Here is a 10,412-nt window from a genome sequence, read left to right as displayed (position 1 = left end):
TATAATATATAATTTTCAATTTGTATAATATACATTATATTGTATATATATAATATAATATACATAATATAATATATTATACATAATATACATTATTACATATTATGTATATTATATATTATACATAACATTATTATACATTATTATATACAATAATGTACATAATAATATTATACATTAATAATGTATATATTATAATATAATGTACATAATATATTATGTATAAATATTTACACATTTATGTATACAATATTACATATTATGTATATTATATTATATTATCTATAATATATAGTATTATGTATAATATTAATTTATATAAATATTTATATAATATATAATATATATAATTTTCAATTTGTAAATTTCAATTTATATTGCATAATATAATATATATTTATATATATAATATACAAATTGAAATATACATATGTAGTTGTTTTTGATATAATATTTGGATATGGTGTTTTTGGAGTTGTTTTGGAAATACACATTTACTGTAGCATTTGGAATGTGAAAAACAGTTTTTCAAAAACAGCCCCAAAAACAGGGAATCCAAACACACCCTCTGTTTCAGAGTAACAAATATAACCAAAATGGAATTTTCTAAACTGCTTTTGTCTCTGATAATTCTTCAATCCCTGTTCTCTTCCAGAGCTTCCTCAAGTGATCACATGTACAATGTGGGAGATGAGGTGCCCTTCTTTGTCAATAAAGTTGGCCCCTTGAACAATCCCAGGTAATCACATTTTCCATTCATCACTCTTTCTGCCATTTTTTGTTTATAGTTTTCTCTTCAGTTGCTCAATAAAGTTTCTGTCGTTATGGGCCATTTTATTTTCTGGGATGGGGCTTTTCAAGAAAATACAAGGAGGGATTTGTTGTTGCAGCTAAAAGTTGACTCTTTTCAGTTTTAAGAATTTAATTTTAGGAATTTCAATAATTTCTTTATTTTTTAAGGTTTAAGTATGTGCTAGTATGGTATGATTTAGAATTTAACAGTCCAATTCGTGGGTTTGGGAAAAGAGAAGGACCAATTAAGACTATTCTTGGAAATGCCGATCAAGAAAGCTGGATTACCATTTGACTTTCTGAATAGGAGTTGGTGTCTTGGAGAGTTTGCAAAGTTTTCGAATTCAGTAAAAGCAAATTGATGGGCTATATTATTGAAAGTATAGATTTTTCTGATCATCTGTAGTAAAGTTGCAGGACTTTGTTAAGCTAAGTAGAAGAACTGAGTCCAACTATATTTCTATATACTGAAAGTTTGGTTTTTTATAAATCAGAGTTACCAATCTGAATGTTATTAGAGATTGACATTCGCTGCTTGAATGAGTTGCTCTCTTTGAATTGACATATAATTCTGGTCTTGATCATTATCAACATTGAATAGATGTTAATTGTAATGAAGAGTTAAAGATGCATTGAAGCCCTCCAATTAAACCTATCTAGATTCTACAGACTTCATATTTCTTTTCAACGTTTCTAGTATTTCAAACGACCACAAACAGTTGTGGACTTCTGGTTATGAGTTTATCTTGAGCTGTTTATTGAGCTGATGCTAATTAGTTAATCATAGTAGTGTGATAGTTGTCTAAGTTTTTGAGACAAACTCACTTAGTGGATAAGTATGTTTAGACTGTTCATCAAACCGAGTTAGAACTCGGTTCTACCTAACTCTGTTTTCTTTCATCACGCGTGTGCCAGTGCAATGGCAGATAAGTCCTCAACTTCTTAGCTATCTGTTGCACCTTCACTTGCCTTTTCTTCTTCATTCTCCCCTATAAGCTCAATTTCAGCTCTTCCATCTAAAACAAAAATTATGGCATCTGTTAAGTTGTCAAGACATCCTTAGTAGATCAGTTTTTCAGGGAATTAGTTCACAGCGTTAAGTGTGCCTAAAAGTTTATTAACAAATACACCATGATGAGTATTTTCTTCAATGTCCAGATGGTTCTTTTTCCTGTTGCAATTGTGTAGCAGTCTTCAGCATTAAATTTAACATGTGTCACAGCACCTGTGGAAGATTAAGGGGTCTCTTGTGTGTGAAATGCCAAGGACTTTATCATGAAATGGTTTTATCCTTTTCAGCTGATGGAAATAAAATGCTACAACGTGTTATTCGAAACATCTTATACATGGATGTTTATGTCTATACACACAAATTCTTCTAAGGCATCCTTTTTCTGTAAATGTAATCTTGATATTGTTTTGATTGCTATCCTCTTGCAGTGAAACCTACCAATACTATGAAATGCCATTCTGCCTCCCAGGTTAGCACTTTGGCTTCTACAGAAACTGTGGCATCTAATAAGAATGGGAGAACTCACAATCCATTTGGTACTCGTATGACCTGCTTGTATACCTTGTGGGACCGATAATCATCCGTAAGAAGTATAATTTTCACTCTATATGCGCAGATAAGGTGCTACCAAAGAAGGAATCTCTTGGTGAAGTTCTGAATGGTGACCGTTTGACCAATTCTTTGTATATGCTGAAATTTAAGTTGGACAATACTGATGCCGCTCTGTGCCAAAAGAAGATTAATCAGAATGACATTGCAAAATTTAGGAATGCTATTGCAATGGACTATTATTTTCAAATGTATTATGATGATCTTCCCTTATGGGGATTCATTGGCAAAGTTGAAGACAATAGCTGGTCCATGGATGGAAAGGCCCCCACCTACTTCCTCTTTAAGCATATTCAGTTTAATGCTCTTCATAATAACAACCAAATTATAGAGATTCATGCTTTTTCTGACCCAAATAGTGCAGTGGATATAACTGATGATGTTGACCTAGACATAACATTCACTTACTCGGTGTTCTGGAATGAAACCTCCACTCCGTTCAAAAGCAGAATGAATAGGTACTTGAGGGCCTCACTACTCCCAGTTCACCAAAAAATCCATTGGTTCTCATGTGTTAATTCGGTTGTCATTATTGTGCTCCTCTTTGGATTGCTTGCTTTCCTTTTCATGCAGAACCTCAGGAATGATTTGAGAAGGTATGTTATATGATGATTCTTGCTGCTGCTTTGGATATTTTTCTGTTCATAGGACTAACGTGAATCAGTACCAGTAATAGGATGTGATTTAAAATTATTTACATCTTATAGTGATTTGCACATCTTCGTCATCTTATTTTCAGAAATACAGGTGGAGATGAAGAGGAAAATAAGGAGATTGGTTGGAAATGTATTCAAAATGACATCTTCAGATGTCCTCTGAGCATGCCATTGTTTTGTGCTGCTTTGGGCACTGGTGCTCAGTTATTAACTCTGTAAGTTGGATCTATGACTCATCGATAAATTACCAGTTTGGCTGCTGATATTTTATGGCTGCATCACATGCTTCACAGTGGATTTTATATCTTTCAGCAAATAATCCTGTCTCACCTTTGGCTTTTGTTGCCAGTAGAATCCTGTTTGTCCATTTAGAATACGTGATTCAATTTGAAAAAATTACTTTCTGGGGAAGGTGTAATTAGAAGTTGATAGGCACGCTTATGGGAGACCAGTACTGGATATTCCCCTTTGTGGCTTCATAATATAAAGTCAGCATGTAAGCCTTTTCAAAACCTCTCCTCTTCGTCCCCCCTCCCCCCGGGGGGAACAAAGGCACAGAATGACAATCAGACAGCAATATTTCATCAAAATGTTAGATAAAAGCATTATTATGCAAAACTTTGGATAAACTTATTAGGCAGTGTTTGAAGAATAAACTTATCCCAATATGAGCTGCCAACTAGTCTGATAAATTGGATCAAGTTCACTAGATGACTGAATTGACTGCACAGTGGATATACCTACTGAATGTCCCATAAGAAATTATTGCATTAGACTCTATTCTCCGATGCTCAAACTTTGCAACCAACATCATGGAGGTCTCCTGGTCCCTTTTATCAATTATTGAGTTCCTAAGATGAGCTGAAGTATAGATCACTGCTGGCTTTATGCATTCCCATTTTCAAAATTATGAATCCATCATAGATCCTTGACTATTTTGTTAACTTGCTATTGCATGAATATAATAGCTCCAGCTATCCTTATGAGTGTCCAGAATTCTTGTGCTACAATGGAGTTTCCAGGACAGCTAGTAATATTCTCTGTACTGTTACTCATGATTGAGTTATCTTGACATGGCTGCAATACTACTCACAACTCAGATTTCTCTCTTTCTCTTTCTCCCTCCATACGTACCTCTATGCCTTTTGGCCCTCTTACTGCAGTTGGTTTGAAGTTGTTTTTTCCCATGAATAATTCAACAGACCACATATTGGTAAAATAAGAATGTTGAGGCTGCTATGCATTCAATGCAGGATATCTTTTCCGAGAGGGAGGGAGGGAGTGGGAGTTAAACAAACTTGATAACCTTGGTGTTTTACCAAATGCTTGTTTGTTAAACAGTCATTACTTATTATTACTAGGATGTTCACATTCACATGATTAAGTTCTGTACTTGAATTGGTTCTTTGTTCTTTCTTATCATTAATGGATACTTTCTTGTTGAACTATTATAATACAGTGCATATCTATGTGTACTTGGTTTGTTGGATGTTGAGCTTAAAAATGCTACACTATAACCAACATATGTATTTATCTTTTTGATATTTACAGGGTTTTAGTATTATTTGCTTTGGCATTCACTGGAATCCTCTATCCCCAGAGTCGTGGAGCTCTTTCTACTTCTATTATCATAGTTTATACTCTTACATCTGCAGTTGCTGGCTATACCTCTGCTTCTTTCTATAGTCAATTCGCTAAAACTGGATGGGTAAGAGGCCCCTACTATTTGCTCTGCTTCATGAATTTAATTGTTGTTTTGTTACTCTTGATGGAAATGTCAACTTTTCAGGAAAGGAGTGTTTTTCTTGCTGGAACGCTTTTCTTTGGTCCATTCATATTCATAGCCTTTACCCTTAATCTGGTGGCTGCATATTTTGGAACCACTGCAGCCCTTCCATTTGGCACTATTTTTGTTCTAGTTATTGTGCATATGGTTATCGGGATTCCCTTACTTGCACTTGGTGGGTTGCGTGGCTGCAATTTTAGGCCTGAATTTCAAGAATCTCATACCAATAGGAAATTCTCCAGAGAAGTCCCTCCATCAACTTGGTACTGCAGAATCCCTGGTCAAATGTTTATTGCGGGTCTTTTACCTTTCAGTGCCATAGTTATGGAGTTACATCAATTGTATGCAAGCATCTGGGGATACAAAATCTTTACTCTTCCGGGCATCTTGTTTATCACATTCATGATTCTTGTTCTAGTCACTGCTGTCTTAAGTATCTTGTTGACATACTTTCAACTGACTGTGGAAGATCCTGACTGGTGGTGGCGGTATGTTTAAATACAATTACTTGTGCGCATTATTTTTGTGAGCATTTGTTTACTTTCTGTTGCATGTTGGCTTCTTTTTTACACTCTTGCCCATTTTATAGTTGTTTACCAGATTTGTGATTCTTGTGGGCTTAATATGAATTTTATGATAATAATCAGCTGTACCCATAATTTTAACAAGTTGAACCACATACTTATGATGCGGCAAAAGCAAATGTTATCCCAGCAAACCTTGATTGGAGAAACGTTTCTGTGTCTCCTGATAAAGTTTTAGACATTGGAGAGGAACTCGCATATTGGATTTTGCCCCTATGCATGGCCTTTTGTTGTTCGTTCATTAACACGGTACTAGCATTCATTGTCCAGTTTTAGTACTAAATAAACTGGCTGAAGTTAACATGTCAAAAACTTTATTCTAAAAACAAAGTTTTCCACCATACTTTTGGGGTCTGCATTATCTGCATTGGAAGACTGCCTGCTCACATTCATATTTTTTCTCCGCATGAACCCTTACTCCCAAGCACAGGCAAGAATGTTTAGATGTTTATGTTCCTTCTGCACTGTGTAGAAACTGAGTGAATAAGGCTATCATTCTAACTATAATTTGCTGTTCTAATTTAGCATCAGCCATTGCATTTATTATTGTCATACTCAGCTGTTAGAGCTTAAATTTCATTTTGATCTCTCTGGTATGATTTTCTTCTGGTTTGACATTTTTCCCCTTCTCATTTTCATCATCTCTGCTTGTAGCCATACATGTGACCTTTCATCTTCTTATGGTAAAGCTGTCCTTGTTTGATTCAGGTCTTTCTTACGTGGGGGCAGCGTGGGGATATTCATGTTTCTGTACAGTTTCTACTTTTATTCCAAATCAAGTATGAGTGGTTTCATGCAAACAGTGTTCTATTTTGGCTATAGTGCTTCTATGTGCTATGCATTTTTCCTCATGCTCGGCACAGTCAGCTTTTATACTTCCTTGACGTTTGTCCGCCGCATCTACCATGCTGTCAAGAGTGAATGAGCTTGCTGCTGTGTCTGGCCTTCGGCTACCTATTTTGCTATCTTTCTCCTTCAAAAGCATACACAGCACAAAGGCAATCATTGTTACACCAGTGGTAGTCTCCTCCGATGAGGGGTTGCTCAGCAGGAGGACAATTGGTCGGAACCTGAAATCAAGTTGGAAAGACTAATTTCAATTTAAACTGTCTTTTTAGTATAGCAGGATCCGCTAGAAATGATGTTAAACTTGGATTCCCCTGCCTGCTTTTGTTCTTTACCCCAGGAAAAGGAAGGGGAAATACAGAGCAAAGAGCCTATGCTTGTAGCTTACAAATGTTGTTGGTTAAACTTATTGACACCCAGGAGCAGAGGCCACTGCCAAACATTGTCCTGTTATTCTGATTTAATACCATAACTTCAGTTGCCTGTGAAGCATCGACTGGGCATTACTTTCCCACGTTGCAAGATTTCTTGGCAGCGCCCATAATAACCACTATATCTTTAAGGTTCAAGAAGAGATATTTCGGGAGGGTCTCAGGGAACAGGATTCAGACTGTTTGAGAAGCTGATGCGAGGACACATAATACTCAATGGACTTAAATGTAACTTTATTCTTGGCCAACAAAGAAAATAGAAGAATACAATAATTGTTACATCATATGAGATCGATGTGGCAAGTGAACCATGAGCAAGGGGCAAGAATGCTTGTTATGACAAGCGTTCCCGAACAGTGTAAGGTCATTTCAACAAATTGTAAGATGTGATCGTTTACTCGTATAACTTTTTAATAACCGTGTGATATTTCGTCACTGTTCATGTGGACGTCATTTTTATAAATTGTAAAATACGCTTAGTTACTTATACAACTTTACAACACTAGTGTAATATTCCATCATTATTCACGTGGATCCCATAGATAATAATTACGTCTAGTCTATATTACTAATTATTACAAATAGTTATGCATATCTTATAATATGTTAATAAGCTGTTATACATCTTTACCCATTGAACAACTTCAATTGCAATATGGTGAGAAAGATGAAAAAAATGAAGATTATTTTTTTTGTTTTGAAATTAATGTCGTGGTATTATTTACTTAAATTTGTATTAAACAAAAAAAAGCTTGTGCAAAGCCCTCTATTCTATAGCTTATAATTTAGTTCAAGGTGGTCCATACAGGTGTGGCCACCCTTGAATTTGGTCTGCAGGAGATGGACCAACGATGCTTTAGGAATTTAAGGACAAGAGTTGGTGATCCCATCACCCTGAAACAAATATCTCTCATCCTTTTTCTTGCATAAACGTACGTCCACATCTTTGCCTCTTCAAGGTTAACTCCTCCTGTTCACTTTCTATTTCAGTACTACAGATTTTTATTTTATTTTTTCCTTGTTACAAACTTACAACAGTGCTGATCGAATTGTGTCATGATGTTTCAGTATTCATGTCAATTTGCACTGCTACTCAAGTCCAACAAAATTGGAGACAAGTGTATTGTTAAGCAGCAATACCCAAAAACATATAAGATTCAGTACATTATAGTCAACACAGAACCAAAATACATAAATTTCAGCACATCATTTGTTTATTTAAAATCCAACAAAAATAAGATACTTAATCAATTTGAAAATGCCAACTACTATTTTCTTTATCCCATTCACAGTTCATATTTCATCATCTCAAGGAGTTCTACATTATGCTATTGGTTACAGATTCTGAAACTCCACATGAAGAATTTCTGAGTGACTGTTTTTAAATGGTATTAATACGATGCCTAATTGATTAAAAACAAAAAAGGATTTCAGTAGTAGCACAGACGTTAAAAGCTAACAGATATTATATACATATAAAGCTCCTTCAATCATTGATCTTTACTTGTATCGATTAATAATTTAAATAAATGTGAAAGTTTTGTTTAAAAATTAAAGATGCAAATTACTAAATGTAAGGATAACGATGGATTTGGAAAAAAAAAAATAATGGATACAAGTGGTTTGTATCAAAATCAGTCTCTATAACCTTCCTATTTTTTATAGCAAAAAAAAAAAGAAGATATGCCATATCTAAAATTATGTTACGAGTGTGTTTCGATACGAGATTATTTGGAATATTTTTTTTAAAAAAAAAATATTATAACACTTTTTGTAATATAAAAAAATTGTTGTAACCGTTCAAAACTTGGATGAAGGCCTACCCCCGTTGCGTTTTACGCTAGATGTAGTACTTTGCCTAACATGGTTCCATTCCACCACACATTTGAACCAACAAAAAACTAGGAAAGACACGTTCTGACTTCAAAAGCCATAAAAGCAAACCCTACCTACGTGTAATGCAAATTCCCCACGCATTCCTCTATACTCTCTTTGTATAAATCCTTGACTAGAGACCTTCTAGCATGCAATGCAAGCATTGATCCAGATACTATCATTGAGACCGTCAGTTATATCTTAGTAACCAATATCTATGGCCAACTGTTCTTCATCTATTGCTGCAGATACTAAAACAACCAATATGGCCGCTGATCATCTCTCTAAAACAAGCAAAACAAGTAAAGCCCATGAGGGTTCTTTAGATTTCGACAACTATCAACCAGTGATAGCGTCGCATAGAGTCAGATGTCAAGATGCAAAGCCGAATGACACATCATCATCATCAGTGCAGCAGGATGCTTTGCAACTGATGCCAAAGAGTCCAATTCAGCAAGAGGAATCTGGCCGAGAAAAACTGTTTCGGCATTGGAATGAAGTGGCTGGAAGAGTTTGCATACCCGAAATCTGGGGTCAGGAGGCTTTTCTGAATGATTGGATGGATTGTTCTTTGTTTGATTCGTTGCTTGCTCCCAAAGGAGCTGTTTCAGCTCGTGAAGCACTGATTGCTGAGAGAAAACGAGACAGCACGAGACACTTGATGAAAATGGAAAGTATGTACTGATCATTCCTACCTATTCATGACTAAGCTCTAATGGCGGTAGTAGTTTGTAGATCTCACGGGAGATGGCAAATTCTCCATGTTTTCTAGTGATACTCGATGCTAGCTTATTATATATAGGTTCCTTATCAATGTTAAATCTATCTGTACAAATTCAAGGTGTCGGTGTTAATTAATCTTGCTGATGGTACCTTTTGATTAATTATGATGAATTAGGATGTATTAGTTGCATATCACATGTATTATTACCTATCTCTTGGAGCAATATGACCGAATCTAGAGATGATCGTCTGCTTATGTTGAGGAGAGCTTTCTTTCTTCTTCTCAAACAATTATATGTGCATCTCCATCTAACTCAGTTTAAAGATATAGTAGCTGTGCTTTATTTTCTTTTCTTGGTTTGCTTGCAGCCAGGGGGAACAATTCATCTGTAAGGCAGGGAAGTGGTCGATCTGGTGATCCTAAACCATCTATCGATGCATATACAAAATACTGAAGTATTTCTTTTCTTTTCTTTTGCCCTTTTCTTTGTTCTCAATTTGAAAGATGGTGTATCTAATTCGACTTCCAAGGGACTGATGCAGGAATGGTATTTATCTTGAAAATTATCAAATATTTAGCACAACTTTAAAGAGAGAGAGAGAGAGAGAAATAGCTGATTCTTCACTCTATTGGAAGAAAATCCAAAAAGTGCAGTGTCCCTTGTTTTTTTCTTTGAACAAAAAGGCAATCACTTTAATTTCTTTATATAACTTTAGATTGGTCTCCCTTTATCTTAATTAGGAAGTCGAAGTGGAGATCTTTAGATTTCAGAATGGAGTTTCATCCATTTTGTTGATCAATCTTCTACGTTCTAAGATCACACTTATGTTGGCATCCTTTCTTGGTGATTCTGAATTAGTAGCTTCTCAAAGAAATCCGTTCATAGTCCAGTTTTCAAAATTTTTTTGTTACACAGTTTCACTTGTTGCTTTGAATTATTTGTTAACCGTTTGCTTTAGCTTTTCCTACTTGAAAAAGCTAAAAAGAAATAACTCAATAGGCAATATTATGGCAATATCAACTAGCATGAGAAATTTTGTGAAGTTACAGACGTATACAAAACTCACTTAATTTTTATTTGTATCGTTCGATATTTA

General features: G+C 35.1%; 2 protein-coding genes across 4 annotated transcripts; both read left to right on the top strand.

The window, feature by feature from the left end:
- Positions 1–572: 572 nt before the first annotated feature.
- LOC113705937 (transmembrane 9 superfamily member 5) lies at positions 573–6,774 on the top strand. Of its 3 annotated transcripts, none has more exons than XM_027227840.2 (7): positions 573–739; positions 2,233–2,273; positions 2,421–3,009; positions 3,153–3,284; positions 4,621–4,777; positions 4,859–5,343; positions 6,148–6,774. In XM_027227840.2, exons 1-7 carry the CDS (start codon positions 597–599, stop codon positions 6,362–6,364), a joined length of 1,764 nt encoding a protein of 587 aa, XP_027083641.1. In that variant the 5' UTR covers positions 573–596; the 3' UTR covers positions 6,365–6,774. The 3 variants fall into 3 exon arrangements, with proteins under 3 accessions (XP_027083641.1, XP_027083647.1, XP_071913664.1); XM_027227846.2 differs by having other exon boundaries at positions 602–739; positions 2,233–2,340; XM_072057563.1 differs by lacking the exon at positions 2,233–2,273 and adding an exon at positions 2,274–2,340 and having other exon boundaries at positions 609–739.
- Positions 6,775–8,705: 1,931 nt separating this feature from the next.
- Positions 8,706–10,151, top strand: LOC113689452 (uncharacterized). Its single transcript, XM_027207224.2, has 2 exons — positions 8,706–9,265; positions 9,684–10,151. The coding sequence occupies exons 1-2, from the start codon at positions 8,809–8,811 to the stop codon at positions 9,767–9,769; spliced, it is 543 nt and encodes a 180-aa protein (XP_027063025.1). The 5' UTR covers positions 8,706–8,808; the 3' UTR covers positions 9,770–10,151.
- The last annotated feature ends 261 nt before the right edge of the window (positions 10,152–10,412 follow it).

This window comes from Coffea arabica, chromosome 1e (assembly GCF_036785885.1).
Source record: "Coffea arabica cultivar ET-39 chromosome 1e, Coffea Arabica ET-39 HiFi, whole genome shotgun sequence".
Classification (NCBI taxonomy): Eukaryota; Viridiplantae; Streptophyta; class Magnoliopsida; order Gentianales; family Rubiaceae; genus Coffea; species Coffea arabica.
Note: the sequence above shows the minus strand (reverse complement) of the source record. Positions and strands in the feature narration are given on the sequence as shown.

Coding starts and splice junctions, on each gene's coding strand:
- LOC113705937 (XM_027227840.2), top strand. CDS start 597: ATGGAATTTTCTAAACTGCTTTTGTCTCTGATAATTCTTCAATCCCTG. Junction 3,285..4,620: donor GGTGCTCAGTTATTAACTCT/GTAAGTTGGATC, acceptor TGATATTTACAG/GGTTTTAGTATTATTTGCTT. Junction 5,344..6,147: donor GATCCTGACTGGTGGTGGCG/GTATGTTTAAAT, acceptor TGTTTGATTCAG/GTCTTTCTTACGTGGGGGCA.
- LOC113689452 (XM_027207224.2), top strand. CDS start 8,809: ATGGCCAACTGTTCTTCATCTATTGCTGCAGATACTAAAACAACCAAT. Junction 9,266..9,683: donor ACACTTGATGAAAATGGAAA/GTATGTACTGAT, acceptor GTTTGCTTGCAG/CCAGGGGGAACAATTCATCT.